Source organism: Lissotriton helveticus, chromosome 7, assembly GCF_964261635.1.
Source record: "Lissotriton helveticus chromosome 7, aLisHel1.1, whole genome shotgun sequence".
NCBI classification, from domain to species: domain Eukaryota; kingdom Metazoa; phylum Chordata; class Amphibia; order Caudata; family Salamandridae; genus Lissotriton; species Lissotriton helveticus.
This window is the reverse complement of record NC_136068.1, coordinates 834580015-834598477: the sequence shown is the minus strand read 5'-3', so window position 1 is coordinate 834598477 and position 18463 is coordinate 834580015. Positions and strand designations below refer to the sequence as shown.

Here is an 18463-nt window from a genome sequence, read left to right as displayed (position 1 = left end):
CCTTCTGGGGGCGTGGACTCTCCGCGGGTGATGCGGCCCCGCATGGTGTTCTCCTATCCACCGTTTCCCGGTGAGGAAGCGTCGAGTGTCCAAATGGAGGCTTTGCAGGCCTCACCGGCGTCTCCTCCTCCTTCTTCCCTTCCTGGGGAGTCGGCTGATACCTTGCCTCGTGCAGTGCCCTCTGCGGCGGCGGCTTCGGCCCCGGCGCTGACTGGTTCGGATCCTTGCTTGGAGGATGTGGTGCTGTTGGGGTGCGGCCCCTCTGGGGTCCCTCCTTCAGGAAAGGGTACCTGTGCCTCGCCGCAAACTCCCGCAGGAGTCCCTGTGATGTTGCGGGAGGTCGCCCGGGCTCGGGTAGCATCCCCGAGCCCTGCTCGGCCCTCTGGGCAGGCAAAGGGCTCGTCCAAGGCTGAGCTGACGCCGTCCAGGCGCCGATGTCTGCTTCAGGCAGCGCCGCAAGGGTCGGTGACCTCTCCTCGTCCTGCTCTGGGCCGAGGTGGGGTGGGGACTCCTCGTCCCGCTCTGGGCCTTTCTCGTTCCTCTCCTCGGGCGGCTGCCTCGTCAGAGAGTGGGAGGTTGAGTCATCCCTGGCGCCACCACATGAGTCGCCGGACCGCCTCCGCAACATTCTGGCAGAGGTCGAGTCGGTGACGTTGGCCACTTTGGCTCCGGCCCCACTCTGGTACCCTCTCCGGTTCACGGTGCGGTGTTACTTGGAGGAGCCCTATCCGGACTCTCCTTCAGCGCCGGATGGTGCTGGCATCCTACCCCAGGATGCAGACTCCACGGCTCCACGCAGAGGTCGTGCTGTGGATTCGTCTACGGGCGTTCCCTCTTCTCCATAGGCTGGCTGCATTTTGGTGTTCCTCTTCCCTGGAGACTGCCCGCCGCGTGGTGTCATTTTCACCGGTGCCAAATGGTGGTTCCCCGCCCTTTCTGAGGCCGAGATGCTCGTCGGAGGAGTGGCAGGTACCCCATTCTTCGGTGCCTCCTGGCTTTCAGGTCTGGCCCTTGCCCGTCCCGCTTGGCTTAGGGGATGGCCATCTTAGTCTACAGCCTTCACCCACGGAGGAGCTGATTTCTTCTCCGCAGGGCACTATGGAGGCGGGTGAGGCCTTTGCGCACACGGTGTCCACAGCTGTGGGCATTCTGCGCATGGGGGACCCCATTGCTCCTTTTCCGGCGGACCATCTCTTGGAGGTTCCCCACCAGGGATCTGGTGGGAGGGAGATCTGACTCCCCTTTGAAGGTTCGCTCCTTTCTTCCCTGGAGGGAGATTGGAGGCGCCCAGCCTTGGGAGATACGGTGCCTCAACACCTTCTGCATAGTCACCTTTCAGCACCACGTGACCCGGCATGCCTCTCCCTTCACCCTTCTGCTGCCAGTCCACTCTTGAGGACTGATTTTCCCTCCCTGCGCCCGCTGTTGACCCAGCCGTCCCGGGAGGCCCGCTGGCTGGACATGTTTGCCTCGACCAGCGCGGCCCTGCAGGCCCTTAACACCTTGTGTATTGGCAAGGGCCTCCTCTTGTCTGTGGGATTCGGCTGAGTCTCTGGGTTCCGCGGCTTTCCAGGAGACTGTTCAGGTGGACCTATGGCATTATGCTTTGGATGGCCGTGAGCTAGCAGCGTTTTTATTCTGGACATCTCGGAGGTGTTGGGCCGGGCTATGGCTTCCTCCGTCGCCATGCTTGGCTGCGGGACGGCGTGTTCCCTGAGAATATTCAGGAGCGGCTCATTGATCTTCCGTTTGATGGCAGCCTGTTGTTCCATGCTCCGGCTGACACTGCCATCGAGAGGTTCCTGGCGGGGCTCCGTCCTCCTCCTCTTACTCTTCCACCTCCTACTCCTCCTCCCCCTTTTTCTCCTCCTCCTCAGTGACCGCTATGCTGGGTTTGGGCCTTTTGGATGCCCTTGCTGTAGGCGGTATTTGCTAGCCATTGAATCCTCCTTGCTGGGACTTTGGAATTGTTGGCTGATGGACGGCCCTTGTTGCCTGTGTGTGCGTGTGTTTTGCTGGATTTGTTGCACAGATTTGGCCCTGAGATTAGGCCTTCTGTTTTTCTTTGTGCTGTTGTCAAGCCTTCCGTGGGACTTTCTTTTCCGGTGACTCTTTGCTTTCTCCTCTACTGCAGAAGTTCTTCCAAAGAGGGTTCCCGTGTTTTGGGACTTACTGTACCCTATGTGGGGTAGTGGTGGCTGTTATATAGCTATGCTCTGCTGGGTAGTGCTGGTTGCCTTCGGGAGCCTGTTCTCCATGCCGTTTCAGTATGTTGCTATTGCTTCTTGCGGTTATGTGTGCGGACCTTGTAGTAGTGGGTCCGACCATTTCCTCTCCTTCCTGCTCTTGTGCTGAGAGCTGGGATGCTTCAGTGTCCTTCATGCTTCTGGCGGCTTATGGGTATTGCTACCTGTTGCCTTCCTTTTGGGTGGGCTCGCCTCTTTCCTTGGTTTCCTTGGACCCCCTGGGCTTTTTCTTCTTGTTCCTCTGCCTGTCCTGGCGTTGGGTGGAAGCTCTGTTGCCCTGGGGTAGAGTGGGGTGCTTCGGCCTCTCCGGCCTTGCCCTATGTTCCTCTGTTGAGTGTGTGGGCCTCCACTCTTCCTTCTTCCCCCTACATCCCTTCTGGGGCTGCTGGCGTCGACCTGTGGGGGTCCCCTTCCCTGGAAGGGAAGAGATTACCTACCTGGTCTACGGGGCTGGTCCCGTGGGCCTTCTGTCCTGCCCAGATTGGTGGGGGTCCTTTTACAGACCCTCCTTCCCCATGGGTATTGCTAGGGTATCTATTCTACGTGACTGAATCTGCGGCTAGTAGTCTCTATCAGATGTTTGAGTTACTTACCTTCGGTAACGATGTATCTGGTAGAGACGATTCTAGCCGCAGAGTCCTTCACGGTCTGTCCTTCCTCCCCGTTCTGCGAGGACCCCTGGGCCGGTCCTTGCTACTCGCCTCCCGGTGGAGAGCCATGTCCTCTGTGAGTGCTTTATTTTGCTCTTGCAGCGCTGTTCTTCCCTCCTCTTTGGTTCTGGGAAGGTAGGGTTCTGGTGTTCTTATGCCCCGCTGCTATGGCTGCTCCAGGTCAGGGAGGTTGCCTCCCATCTCTCCCTTCCTCCCTTCCTCTTGCTGCTAGGGGCCTGGCCCATCTACGTCCTCTGAGTTGGGACCCTCTGGTCGTGCCGTACCCTTGTTTCTTTGGGGGTGGCTGCCCTCTAGGCTGGGGTTGCTGGAGGTTGGTTGTTCCTGCCTGTTGGGACGGTCTCCCCTTCCTTGTTTCAAGGTGTGGTTGTAGGCCTGCTACATGTGACATGACTTTTACGCAGGTTCCCTGTCTCCGGGGGAGAAGTGGGGGGTTGCTGTCTGTGTAATAGTTGGGTGGCTGCTCAGGGCTCTGCTCTGTTCTTCCTCTTTCTCTGCCCTTGGACACTGCGGTGTTGCACTGTTTCTATGGGGTTTCTTTTTGTATGCTCTTTCGCACACTGTTCCCATGCTCCCACAGTTTTTTATTTGGTGGCTCCGCGTTGTGGCGTGGAAAAGTTCTCCGAAGAAAACTGATGTAGGTTCACCGGGGTTGGGCTTATGTGACCTCGCTGACATCACGTGTGTGGAAACACCTGGGCGGAGTCGCGTGATGTCGCCCCGCCCCCGCCGCACAGGGATGCTCTGGCAAAGAGTTTCTGGGGATAATTATACGTGAAGGAATCTGCGGCTAGAATAGTCTCTACCAGATACATTGTTACCGAAGGTATGTAACTCGTACGCCAGGGGCCTTTAGTCTTTGGATGAGCAAAAAACATGTAACAATTTTGTTGAGTTCAAGGTGATTCACCTCAGCTAGGTTTGGTTCTTGACAGCTTGACTGCCATGTATGTGAACAAGCAGGGAGGTGTGGAGTTCTCTTCTTCTCGGTCTGAAAGCTCTGAGAATCTAGGCCTGGCAGAAATGAATGAAATGTGATTGCTCTCCAACAATCTAACAGGCACCCCAGAAACAATAGTCAACAACCTGAGTCTACCTCATCTTGTCAATCACAAATTGCATCTCCATCGAGAGGTGGTTCAGGACATTTTTACAGTGTGGTCCACTACTCTGGTGGACCATTTGCCACTCAGTAGAATGCACATTGTTCTCAGTTCAGTGCCCCGCTAGTTTCCATCAGTGAGTTTTGGGTAGGGGTCGGCGGAACTGGTTGGGTTTCACTTCACAGAATCCTGTGGAGTTAGATGGAAACTCAGTGAAATTCTGCCGAGTTCCGTGAGCAGGCGCAATTGTCATGTCACGCTGCTTGCACTGATTTTTAGTGCCACGACCTTGTTCCATGCGGCAAAATCCGCATGAACTACATCATGTGGCGCGCAAGTAGAATTTTTGCTCAAGTGGCACCTTTCTAACTGTGAATGGTCACGACTACCCACAACTGCCTAGTTTGAAACGTTCTCGCCAGCTGCCATCCTAGCTTCTGAAAATCGTGCTAGGGGATGCCAATTCTCGCTCCTGCTCGCCATCTTACCTTTTGATGAGCCGCACATGAGAAAAAACTGCGACGTGGCAGTTCGCGGAGCTTTGCCAGAACTCTGTGTTATAAACATCACACGAAGTGGGCAAAACTCCGCTGGCAGAGTGGAAATTATTGTCTTGGGGAATGCATTTCAGTTGACATGAAATTTTGCACTTCACTATGCATTTTCCTTAATACTCTTAGTTCGTCAAGTGTTGAAGTTGTCGAGACTCTCTGCAATTCCAAGAGAGGAAGGGGGAAAAAAGCAGCAATGAACACCAGCCTAACAAGATGAGAAAAAGTGAACGCTCAAGGCGAATATATCAAAACCAACAATTAAGCAAAAAGAAGCTGAAGAGCAGACAGATTAATCAATGGTCTTGCCATAGAAGCCCAGAAAGATGCAAGCCATTGAAACTTGAAAGAACTCTACAACATCACTAGGAATCTCTCCTGCAGATACAGCTAACCGCTATGGGACTGCTAGGTTCGCCTTAAGGGGCCAAGAGTATGCCCAGACGTGGGTCCCTTGCCTGCTGTGCCACTGCATTCAAGCTAGTCTGGTTGATGAAGAGTGATACCCCGAAACAGGTCCCAGGATGCTTGTTTCTAGTCCAGGGAGGACCTGGCCTGGCAGTTCGGGCTGGATTGTTCCCATAGGAAGCAGGGTCAGGACTGATTTGCATATGACTGGACGCAAACTAGGGAGGCATGGTTAGCAAAAGAACAATGGATTTAACCCAGATGTCTTGATTGAGAGTGAGTGATTGAAAAGTTTCAGCACTCAGCCCATCATCTTGTGTTTACTATGTTCTTGCTAAAAAGAAACCACTAGAAGTAATCCGGGGTCATTCCACAAGTGCCGACGCACCTACCTCATCAGCGGCCAGTAGAATGACCATCACAAAGATGTATGACAATATGGGTCTCACTTGACAAATTTGCAAAGCATTACTGCTTAAGATTCAGAGGTGAAAAGGGATGGCCCACTTTTCCTGCTCCATGGTGCCCAGTTTTGCCACTCCTTAAGGCACTCTTCCCCCTCAAGCCCCCACCCCCAAAAAAACTTTTGAAGGGATACAGTTGCAGAATATTCAGGTACGTCAGATATATCCACAAGAAGAGAAAATGACTTGCTTTCAGTCACCACCTTTATGGTGGATCCTCTACCAGCATATTCAGTACAATCCTATCCGCCTTCCCTTTCTGAAGGATTATTATGGACATCTGATTGATAATAAGGTTTCACTGCTTTCTCTTTTTCTAATTAACCTGCCCTGTTTGTTGCCTATAAGGGCTCAGATAAATTGGATGAGGGACTCACCTAGGGAATCCGTAGTCGACATAGGACTCCAGTGAAGTCACATCAGTGCTGCACTAGGCGACGTAAGGGGGCCAACCTCATCTGCTGCCATAGGTGAGACGCCTGGGAATATTCAAAAGGTGAGGAATCTGCAGATAGATAAGTATCCACCAGAAAGAAAATAAATGTGAAGGTAAGTATCTTTTTTCTTCTTTATTTTTAAAGATTGTTCTCGATTTCAGCATGTTTCTGGGGCTATTAACTGTTTATCATTTAAATAAAGATAACCTTGTTAAAGAACTGATTCTGTGCCGGTAAGTATGTTTTTTCTTAATTGATGACCCTTGAGCAGAAAAGGTTGTTCATGCTCTAATCTATAAGTTCGAGGCATGTGGGCTGCTGAATTCATATCTATTGCCTTAGATCGCCGCCTAGTGTTGGGTCCGGATGATTGCACATGTCCTGGAGAAGTCTTCGAAGTATCACTGGATAGGTGGCTCCTCCCCTGGACTACAGTGCGCATGGGCATCCCCTCCATCCTCAGATTGTTTTTTTCCGCCATTGGGTTCGGATGTTAACATCTTAGCTCAAGTTAGGAAACTTTTTCTCAAAGCCAAAAGGCTTTCGTGACCGTCGGCATCGTTTCGATTGGTATCGATAACATTTATCTACAGGACATCGACTATCGGACGGCTTCATTCACCTCTCGCATCGAGTTTCATCGACGATGGAGAGTCGAGGCCTTTTCAAAAGGTGTCCGCTTTGTAATGCAAAATATGCACACAGCGACGTCCACCCTGTGTGCAACAAATGCTTGTCACCGGACCACAATGAAGACCAATGTATGGCCTGTGCCCGGTTCAGATCAAAGAAGACTCTTCGGACGCGACGCGCGGCTCAATTGCAATCGAATAGGCCTGCGCCAGAACCAGAAAATATCTTCGGGACCGGAGACGAAGAAGTCGTCGAGCTACCGGACCGAGATGAATCATCGGAGCAGGGATCTGTGCATGGATCCGACTATGAAGCCGATGAAGAGGAGTATCTGGAAGACGAGGAGACTTATGAAGTCGTCGACGAGGTAGGAGACGTCGACGTTCAGGCCCTTGGGGCCTAGGAAGATAACTCAGAGGAGCTAGGCCCAACCGTCGATGCGGGGGCCGATGGACATATCAAAACGGCTCAGGTCGAGGGATCACCTCAAGGCCTTACCCAAGATCTACCTTCGAGTTCAACAGCCCCGCAACAAAGCCCGGCTTCGAACATTATCATTGAGCCATCGGTTTCCAAACCAACTTTAGTTGATCTCAGCAAAACGAAACCGAAGCCAGCACAGTCGAAACCGAAAGTGCAACTGGCTCTAGTCGGCGCCAAGGCCTCCAAACGCTCGGGCCGACGAAACAAATGAGGGACTTCGATGCGGGGAGCTTCCAGAAGGCCCTCGAGTAGCGGGGCGCCAAGGGCCACGGTGAAGATCGTCGAGTCGAAGACGTCGGCACCGAAGGGAGCCGCTAAGCAGCTCGAATCGAGACAGAGCTCCACTCCTCGATCAAAGACGGGACCGGAGACGAACGTCGGTTCAAAGTCAGATGCAGCCGCGGCGCATGCGGAGCATAAGGCCCAAGACCTGGCCCTACACGTCGGGGAGTCGATTCAAAGACTCCGATACAAGGCTTTGTCGGCGGGACCGAAGAAAGTCACAACTGCAAAGTTGGTCACCGCGCTCGCTACGTCGGCGCCAATAAAATACGGTTTGCCACCGCCAGTGAGGCCGAAGATGTTCGAGCCAAAACAGAGCGTTGACCCCGTAAAAAGACCCGCATTGGCCCACAGGCCTGCATTCGAGACAGAGGAACAAGAACCGAGGAAGTTCATCGACTCGGAAACGGGGAGACTGTCTATCTACAAAAGGAAAATAGTCCCAGAAAAACCCATGGAGTCTTTCAGGTTTCCTCTTAAGAAAAAGAGGGGATCACCTGCGTCACCAGTGATGGTCGAACACTTGCAGACATATGAGCAGGAGCCTCAATCCTTTTCCCCTACATACTCGGATGCAGGGGCATGTGACGATAATAATGATGCTGATGACGATGTGATGGACACTGGTCGTGATGATCAGAACCACCCATGGGCAGACCCTGCTGACCCAGGCAACACGCAAAATGACCCTGATACTACGGTCTACAATGTCAAAACATCACCAACTGAAGACACTACAGCTTTCAATGCTCTGATTGAAAGAGCTGCGTTCAATCATGACGTTGATCTTCATAGTGATACTGTGGAAGTGGACTTCCTTGAGGACACGTTCTCAACTACCAAAAGAAGTGTAAAAACGCTACCAATGCTCATGGGCGTTCTTAAACACGCCAAGGACATTTTCAAACAAAATACTAGAGCACGGGTAGTTAACCCTAGGATTGAAAAAAAAGTATAGGCCGGCGCCTTTGGATCCTACCTATATTAAAGGTCAATTACCTTTGGACTCTATGGTGGTTGCAAATGCAAGGAAGAGGGCAAACTTGCAGACAACGGGAGATGCGCCTCCGCCTGATAAAGAGTCAGATACTGGACTAATCTGGCAAAAGAGTGGCATCACAGGCTGCAAACATCTGGCGTATTGCTAATACTCAGGCGCTTCTGGCCAGATATGATAGGTCACACTACGATACTCTGGAGACATTATTACAGCACCTCCCAGAACAATTCAAGGAAGGAGCAGAGCTGTTGGTTCAGGAGGGGAAGCTGATCTCCAACGCTTCCATTAAGTGTGCACTAGACACAGCTGACACTGCAGCTAGGGCTATAAACACTAGCGTCATGCTAAGGCGACATGCTTGGTTGAGGATATTTGGTTTCAAACCAGAAATACAGACCACCATTCTTAATCAGCCAGTTAACACTGACTTCTTGTTTGGCCCTGAAGTTGATGCCACCCTAGAAAAGATTAAAAAGGACACAGAAACTGCAAAATCCATGGGAGCTCTGCAGTCGCAGCAGTTTCGGGGTGGTTCCTTTCGGCGCTCCAATAACAGAGGACCCTCAAGGGGCCAAAACACCCAACAAACGCAGTATAACAAGGGAGGTACACAATCCACCTACAATAAAAAACCCAGGGGTAGATATAGAGGAAATAACATCAAGGGCAGAGGAAGAGGAAACTTCAGATCCTCTGCCAATACCAAACAGTGACGCCTTGTCACTGCCCCCTGACCATCTAACACCTGTCGGGGGGAGACTACAACAGTTCCTGTCTGTATGGAAATCCATCACCACAGACAGGTGGGTACGAGATATTGTACAGTACGGGTATTGTCTAGAGCTTACAGCCACTCCACCCAACATTCCACCAAGACACCGTCCTATGTCCGCAGAGCACTTACTCTTATTGCAGCAAGAGGTCGTCAGTATGCTGCAAAAAGGAGCCATAGAGCTCGTGCCTCTAGCGGAGCAAGGATCAGGGGTGTACTCTCTGTACTTCTTGATTCCGAAGAAGGACGGGTCTCTCAGGCCCATACTCGACCTACGACCTCTGAACCAATACATTCTGTCAGAGCACTTTCACATGCTCACCTTACAGCAAGTCCTACCGCGTTTATGTCGGGGAGATTTCCTCGCAACACTGGATCTCAAGGATGCGTACTTCCACATTCCCATGCACCCTTCCCACAGAAAGTATCTCAGGTTCACCATTCAGGATCAACACTACCAGTTCAAGGTCCTCCCCTTCGGAGTGACGACGGCACCCAGAGTATTCACCAAGTGTCTGGCGACAATGGCGGCACACCTACGGAGACAGCACATACATGTCTACCCTTATCTGGACGACTGGCTTATTCAAGCAAAGTCGGCTCAGCTGTGTGCCAGCCACGTGTCACACACCATTCACCTCCTTCACGATCTGGGATTCTCACTGAATTACCCCAAGTCACATCTTCAACCCGCCCGCGTACGGCAGTACCTGTGCGCAACGATAGACACTCTAGCAGCCAAAGCTCAGCCAAATTCAGTGCGGATACACAGCATGCAATTGCTGATACAAAAATTCAGACCTCAACACTCGCTTCAGGCAAGAGTGTTCATGCAGTTGATAGGCATGATGGCCTCCTGCATCTTCATAGTCCCGCATGCGAGACTACATATGCGCCCGCTTCAGGAGTGCTTGGCACGTCAGTGGAACCAGGCTCGAGGGCAGTTAAAAGACCTAGTGTTGGTGAGCGGTCGGGCATACAACTCTCTGCATTGGTGGAATTCACACAACCTTTGCAAGGGCCGACCGTTCCAAGATCCTGTACCACAGGTAATACTAACAACGGACGCATCTCTCCAGGGATGGGGAGCTCATGTACTCCATTACACAGTGCAGGGACTATGGACGACACAGCAGAAGAAGATGCACATCAACCTTCTAGAGCTGATGGCAATCTTCATGGCACTGAAAGCCTTCAAAGTACATCTGTGCAACAAAGTCGTGTTGATCCGGACGGACAACATGACTGCCATGTACTACATACAGAAGCAGGGAGGAACACACTCTCCACAGTTGTCTCACCTGGCTCAGAGCATGTGGAAGTGGGCCATTCACGGAACACCTCCCAGGCAAGGACAACCAAATGGCCGACCTGCTCAGCAGGCACAGCCACCAGATGCACGAGTGGGAGATACACCCATCAGTACTCCAGCCGTACTTCCATCAGTGGGGTCATCCAGAGATAGACCTATTCGCCACAAGGGAAAACGCAAAATGCCAAAGCTTCGCCGCCAGGTTCCCACATCCGCAGTCGCAGGGCAATGCGATATGGATGAACTGGTCAGGCAAGTTTGCGTACGCTTTTCCCCCAGCGCCATTGATTCCGCTAGTGGCACGCAAACTGAGGCAACACTCGATGACACTCATCCTGGTTGCTCCAACGTGGGCACGCCAACCATGGTACACCACGCTCGTGGAACTTTCCGTTGTGCCTCATCAAAGGCTGAACTAACGCCCAGACTTTTGACGCAGAGCCATGGCGACATTCAGCACCCAGATCCGCAACAGCTCAACCTGGCGATCTGGCTCCTGAGGTCCTAGAATTTGGATACCTCAACTTGCCCCCAGACTGCATGAATATCATAAAGGAGGCAAGAAGACCCACGACTAGAGCATGTTATGCGGCTAAATGGAAAAGGTTTGTCATATACTGCAACAATAATGACATTAACCCACTAGATGCATCTATTCAGAACATTATTTGTTATCTGTTGCATTTATACAGATGTAATCTGGCTTACAGTTCCATCCGCATACATCTATCCGCAGTAGCAGCCTACCTGCAAAACAGGCAGCACCTATCCCTGTTCAGAGTACCTGCAATTAAAGCCTTTCTTGAGGGACTCAAAAGAGTGATCCCTCCGAGACTTCCACCTTCACCAGTCTGGAACCTCAACCTGGTTCTCACAAGACTCATGGGGCCACCCTTTGAACCTCTACATTCCTGTGAGATTCAATTTTTAACCTGGAAAGTGGCTTTCCTGGTAGCCATCCCCTCACTCAGAAGAGTTAGTGAACTCCAGGCGCTAACCATTCAAGAGCCATTCATACAAGTTCACCCAAACAGGGTTGTTTTACGTACAAACCCCACTTTTATGCCTAAGGTGATTTCGCAGTTCCACATGAACCAAACCATAGAACTGCCGGTTTTCTACCCAAATCCAGAAAATGTTGCAGAGAGATGCCTACACACATTAGATGTGAACAGGGCCCTCATGTATTATATAGACAGAACTAAAGATTTCAGAAAAACGAAACAACTGTTCGTCGCCTTCGCTCCACAGCATAAAGGCAATCCCATTTCAAAATCAGGAATAGCCAGATGGATCGTTAAGTGTATACAAATTTGCTATGAAAAAGCTAAACGCACTTTAACGATTCCTCCACGTGCACACTCCACACGCAAGTTAGGAGCATCCATGGCTCTCCTAGGGAACATTCCACTAGAGGAGATATGTAGAGCAGCCACATGGTCCACTATTCATACATTTACAAAACACTACTGCGTAGATGTACACTCTAGACAGCAGGCTGCTGTAGGACAGGCTGTTCTCAAAACACTTTTTCAGACTGCTGCAGCTGGCATGGGCGGCCGCCGCTAATGGAGGGACTGCTATGTATTCTATGCAATAGATATGAATTCAGCAGCCCACATGCCTCGAACCGAATATGCTACTTACCAGTATGCATCTGTTCTTGGCATGTATGGGTGCTGACATTCATATCACCCACCCTCCTCCCCGGCGCCTGTTGCAGCTGTGGCATTCAGAATTTCTATTTAGCATGGACATCACTCACTGTATTACACTCCATCTCTGCCACAATGGCGAAAAACAATCTGAGGATGGTGGGGATGCCCATGCGCACTGTAGTCCAGGGGAGGAGCCACCTATCCCGTGATACTTCGAAGACTTCTCCAGGACAACAATGTGCAATCATCCGGACCCAACACTAGGCGGCGATCTAATGCAATAGATATGAATGTCAGCAGCCCTACATGCCAAGAACAGATGCATACTGGTAAGTTGCATATTCGTTATTTTCAATGTTGTACTGTGCATCACGTTGTAATGACCTTAGAATAATGGAACCACCAAAGATATCAAATCATATTTCAGAAGAGGCAAAGCATCTTTATTTGGCCATGTTGATGGAGGTGTCCTTTTGAAATTTTTTTGCCAAGAATACCCATGTGCTTCTGTGCACAGTCATGTAACAGGACACAATTTGATTGTTCTGTTATCCAGCATATCTGATAGAGACCACTAGCCGCAGATTCCTTCACATAGAATTACTCCCAGGCGTGTGACTGGATCCGGAAACTTTTTTTGCCACAGCATCCCTACGCGCCGGGACGACATCACGCGACTCCGCCCAGGCGTCGTCCGCGAATGTGACGTCAGCAAGGTCACATAAGACCCGCCACGGCGCGCCTATGTCAGTTTTTTCCTTTTCTGCATGCAACGCGGATCCGGTCCTTGCTAAGGGCCTGTTTCGGGCCCTTTTTTCTCCATTTCTTTTGGTAGAAAAGTGTGCGAATGCCTTCGGGCTTCAAAACTTGTATGTTTTGTGGGCGTCTTATGTCAGCAACGGACCCGCACCTCATTTGTATGTGGTGTTTGGGGGAGGACCACAGCACCACTGACTGTGAGGCCTGTCAACAGTTGAAGCCAAAGTCACGGCGGGAGCGCCGCATGAAACTTCTCTCGTTGCGTTTCTCCAGGTTGACGTCCTCACCTTGGTCTGCTTTGGCAGACGGCTTCAGGTACGGTCGTGGTCGTCGTCCTCGCCCTTCTCAGATGTCACGTGAGCGTCGCTCCCGGTGGGTAAGTGTCGCAGTTTGTCCCCGGGGGCTGATTTCCAGCCTGCTAGGGACGTGGACTCTCAACGGGTGATGCGGCCCTGCGTGTCGTCCTGTCCACCGTTTCCCGGTATTGGGGCGTCGAGAGTCCAAATGGAGACATGCGCGGCGGCTTTGCAGGCCTCGCTGGCGTCTTCCCCTCCTGGGGCGTCGGCGGACCCCTCGCTTCGGGCAGGGCCCTCGGCGGCGGCGCCGGTGGCTCCAGCCCTGACTGGTTCGGATCCAGGCTTGGAGGATGTGGTGCTGTTGGGGTGCGGCTCCTCCTTCAGACCACTGCGTCTCTGCCTCGCCGCAAACACCTGCGGGAGTCCCTGTGGTGTCGCGGGAGGTCGCTGGGGCTCAGGTCGCATCCCCAAGCTCGTCTCGGTCCTTTGACAAGGTCGTCCTGTCTAAGGCCGAGCTGACGCCGCTACGGCAGCAGCTGGACCGTGCGCAGACACAGGGGTCGGTAAACCCTCCTCATGCAGCTCCGGGTCAAGGCAGTGTGAGGACCCCTCGTCCCTCTCGAGGCCACTCTCGTCCCTACCCACAGGCAGCTGCCTCGTCGTTTGGCGAGTCAGAGGTTGGATATTCCCTGGCAGCACCATTTGGGTTGCCGACCGATCTCCGCCTCATTCTGGCCGCGGCTGGCGGAGGGCTTCGTGTCACTCCTCAGGCCCGTCTCGTTCCCCCACGCAGGTGGCTACCTCAGCGGGGGTCGTGTTGGTGCCGCCCCGGGGCCGGTTCGACTCCAGCTCATCTCCGGTGCGGACTGACTTGGAGGAGCCTTATCCGGCGACGCCGGATGGTGCCTACAACCTGCCTCAGGCAGCGGACTCTATGGCTCCGCGCAGGGGTCGTACCGCGGATTCGTCTTCGGACGCTCCTTCTCTGGAGGAAGGTTGTATATGGGTGTCGTCCTCCCCGGAGACTGGTCGCCGTGTGGTGTCTTTTTCACCGGCGTCGAAGGGCAGCTCCCCGCCCTTCCTGAGGCAGAGGTGTTTGTCGGAAGAGCGGCAGGTCCCTCATTCTTCAGCTCCTTCTGACTTCCAAGTCTGGCCCTTGCCCGTCCCGCTTGGCCTCGGGGACGGCCCCCTTAGTTTGCAGCCGTCTCCCATGGAGGAGCTGTTTTCCCCACCGCGGGGCCCTACGGAGGCGGGTGTGCAGCCTTCGCTCACCTGGTGTCCACAGCTGTGGGCATCCTGCGTATGGGTGACCCTGTGGCTCACTTTCCGGTGGACCATCTGTTGGAGGTTCTCCACCAGGGCTCTTGTGGGAGGGAAATCTTACTTCCCTTTGAAGGTTCCCTCCTTTCTTCCTTGACGGGGGCTTGGAGGCGTCCTGCCTCAGGGGACCCGGTGCCTCAACATCTTCTGCATCGGCGCCGCGTGACCTGGCGTGCCTTTCCCTCCACCCCTCTCCCTCCACCCCTCTTTTGCAGACTGCTTTTCCCTCACTGCCGCCGCTGTTGACTCCGCCCTCCCGAGAGGCTCGCTCGCTGGACTCTTGGGGGCGCAACATGTTTGCCTCGACCAGCACTGCCCTGCGGGCCCTGAACACCTTGTGTTTGCTGGCTTGGGCCTCCTCCTGTTTGTGGGACTCGGCTGAGTCTCTGGGATCCGCAGCGTCCCAGGAGGGTGGTCAGGTGGACTTACGGCATCATGCGTTGGATGGCTGGGAGCTTGCGGCGTTTATTCTCTGCTCTGTTCCGGACATCTCAGAGGTGCTGGGCCGGGCCATGGCTTCCTCTGTCGCTCTCCGTCGCCATGCTTGGCTTCGGGATGGAGAATTCCCTGAGAATATTCGGGAGCGACTCATCGACCTTCCGTTTGATGGCAGCTTATTGTTCCATGGCCCGGCGGACTCCGCCATCCAGAGGCTCTTGGCAGGGATCTATCCTCCTCCTCTGCCTTACCCTCCTCCGCCTTACCCTCCTCCTCAGTCCTGTCCTCAGTGACTCCTGAGTTGGGTTGATTTTGGGCCTTCTTAGGCCGGTTGTTCTGGCTGTGGAGTGTGTTTTCTGGCCATTTGCGTCCTTCCTTGGGACTTTGGCATTGTTGGCTGCTGGACGGCCCTTTTGTTGATTCTGAGTTTGAATTGTTGCGCAGACTTGGCCCTGAGATTAGGCCTTCTGCTTGCTTGGGCTGCTTGTCAAGCCTTTCGCGGGGGTGTTTTTTTCCCCGTGGGTCTTTTATTTTTTCCTCTGCTGTAGAAGTTCTTTCCAAAGTGGGTTTCCATATTTTGGGACTTATGGTACCCTAGGTGGGGTAGTGGTAGCTGTCATATGGCTTGCGCTCTGCTGGAGGGTTCTGGGTGCCTTCAGGTGCCTGTTCCCCATGACGTTGTGTAGGTTGCTTTTGCTCCTTGAGGTCGTGTGCCCAGGCAACTCCTCCTCTCCCTGCTCCTGCCCTGAGGTCTGGGTTCATGATATGTTCTCCCTTGCCAGGTGCTGCCTACTCTGCCTTCCTGGGGCCTCATGCTGTTCTTCTTGCTTCTGGCGACTTTTGACTGCCAGCGCTGTTCTGGCTGGCAGGTTGTTCTCCACTTGGAGTGGGTTCGCCTTCTTTTCCCTCGCTTCCTTGGGTCTTCTAGGCTTCTATTTCTTCTTCCTTCCTTCCTGTCTTGTCATTGGGCGGAAGCTGTGTTGCCTTGTGGGGCAGTTGCCCTTTGTTCCTCTTCAGCCTTCTTCTCCCTCCTACATCCTTTTGGGGTCGGTGGGGGTCTGCTTGGGGGGTTCCCTTTGCCTGGCAGGGACAAGGTTCTACCTGGTCTACAGATCTGGTTTCTGTGGGGTCCTCTGTTCTGTATTGGCTGGTGGGGTCCTTTCACAGACCCTCCTTCCCAGTGGGTATTGCTAGGGTATCTATTCTACTTGAAGGAATCTGCAGCTAGTAGTCTCTATCAGATGTGCGAGTTACTTACCTTCGTTAACGATGTATCTGGTAGAAAAGTTTCTAGCCGTAGATTCCTTCACAGCCCACCCTTCCTCCCCTATTCTGCGAGGACCCTTAGGTTGGTCTTCTGTACTCGCTTCCCGGTGGGGGGCTGTATCTCCTGTGAGTGCCTTCTTCGTTCTTGACGGGTGGCTCCGTCTGGGGGCGGTTTATTCCTCCTTTGGTACTTTGGAGGATGGGGTCCCGGTGTTTCAGTGCCCTGCTGCTCTGGCTACTCCATGTTTCGGGCGATTGCTTTCTATCCCTGTCCTCCCTCCGTCCCCTCCCTTCCATTGCTATCCTCTGATTAAGGGTCATCTGGCCATGTCTTGCCCTTGTGGGTTGTTGCCCTTTGTTGGGGTGGCTTGGAGGTTTGTTGTCTCTGTCTGTGTTGGGACTGGTCCCCTTCCTTGCTCAGGATGGGGGTGGTGAGTTTCCTACGTGTACCATGTCCTTACTCCTGTTCCTTGCCTCCGGGGCACAGAGGTGGGAGGCTGTCTATGTGCTGGCAGGGTGGTTGCACAGGGCTCTGCTAGTTTCTTCTTCTTTTTTCCCTGCCTTGGGTTCTGCGGTGTGACACTACTGTGGGTGGTGGTGTTAGTCACCTTTTCTTTCCAAAGTTTCTGCGTTTCGCACACTGTTACCATGCTTCCACAGTTTATCTGGTGGTTCCGCGTTGTGCTGCAGAACAGTTCTCCGAAGAAAACTGAGTAGGCGTGCCGGAGCGGGTCTTATGTGACCTCACTGACGTCACATGCCCGGACGACGCCTGGGCGGAGTCACGTGATGTCGTCCCGCCCCCGGGGTGCAGGGATGCTGTGGCAAAAAAAGCTTCCAGATCCAGTTACATGCCTGGGAGTAATTCTACGTGAAGGAATCTGCGGCTAGAATCGTTTCGACCAGATACATAGTTACCGAAGGGAAGTAACTCGTACATCGCAGTTTTATTGTTGTATTCTTCCTGGACCCTCATGTGATTGTTTAAAAGAGGGGACATCTTTCTAGAAGAGGAATATATGGAAAGTAGTTATCATTAGAAAATCTACCTTTAGGAACACTTTTTTTTTACTGGATGTTGTCTTTCAGTAGATTGGACTTTGCCTTCACTACTCCTCTCATTATGATGCGTTGGAGGTTTGTGGTTCTGTATTTAGTAAGCTTTTTCTCTGCTTGATCCATCTTAATTTTTTTTACCTTTTACGGGGAATCGTGGTGTCAGTGATATCATTGGTATATGTAGTATCGTCATGATACTAACTCATAACTTTATTTGACAATGCATAGGTTTCTCCACTTATGGAGCCCATTGGAGCAGCCTGGAGTTCACAATTATTTTTCACATCCAGGCACGTTGTGATATGTATCTGGTTGTATAATTGGTGGGAAAACTGTGTGACCTGGTACACATATATGATGATCATGTTAAGCTTTACTTAATTACTGAGCAGTTCTCTTCTCCTGTTTGAATGTTTTATAGCACCATTCCAAGCCTTTGGTTTTTCGACGTATGTTGGTAAACCTAGACCTTTTGTGTTAAGGTCAAGTGAAGAATAAATATTTAACTTATGACATTTAGCATGAAACTATAATTGGCTAACAAACCATTAATTCAGATTTATCAAGTTAATTCAATTAGTTCATGCCTTGAAAATTTATTTTATTAATGCTTTTAGAAAACCTTGTCTTCTACGTTTTTTCCCTTTAGTGGAGGACGATGTTCCTATAGAGCCTCCGTCTGCTACAACTACAACCACGATTGGTATTTCTGCAACTTCAGCCACCTTTACAAGTGTCTTTGGAAAAAAGAGGGCAAATGTTGTAACCACACCTAGTACAAACAGGAAGAACAAGAAAAACAAAACAAAAGACACTTCTCAGATCACTGAAATAATATTGCAAGATGAGCACATGTCTTTAGCGCAACAAAGAGCAGATAAAAATAAAATAAATGGAGAGCCTAGAGGTGGAGGTGTATGTAATGATGGCAATAGCGACTCTGATAATCTAGACAGTACAGATTGCAATAGTGAGGGCAGCAGTGGGGGAAAAAGCCAAGAGATGCACTTCACACCTGAAATGAATGCTATAACGGACCGACGATTTGCATCAGAACTTCGCCATTCTCATGAAGAAAAGCCTAACATAACTGCGCCAAGAATTCAATCAAGGTAAACCTTTACTGGTATTTTTAAATTATATTGCTAACAGCAAACATATTGCATCATTTTATATGTAAGCACAAACATTACATGGTCTAAAGTTATATTTAGCAGCTATTCAAAAACATAATTGTTTTATTGTGCACAGATATTTATTAGATAGTTGAATCCACCAAACACATTTATTGGTCTGGTCACTGAAAAT

The 18463-nt window shown here is 51.7% G+C and overlaps 1 protein-coding gene across 1 annotated transcript in view; it reads left to right on the top strand.

Moving 5' to 3' along the window:
• Positions 1 to 18463, top strand: part of ANKHD1 (ankyrin repeat and KH domain containing 1) — a 1380661-nt gene that overhangs the window by 1072919 nt on the left and 289279 nt on the right. Inside the window, exon 26 of the mRNA XM_078653327.1 lies at positions 17805 to 18267. Coding sequence (XP_078509453.1) covers positions 17805 to 18267 — 463 coding nt within the window. The remainder of the gene's footprint in view (positions 1 to 17804; positions 18268 to 18463) is intronic.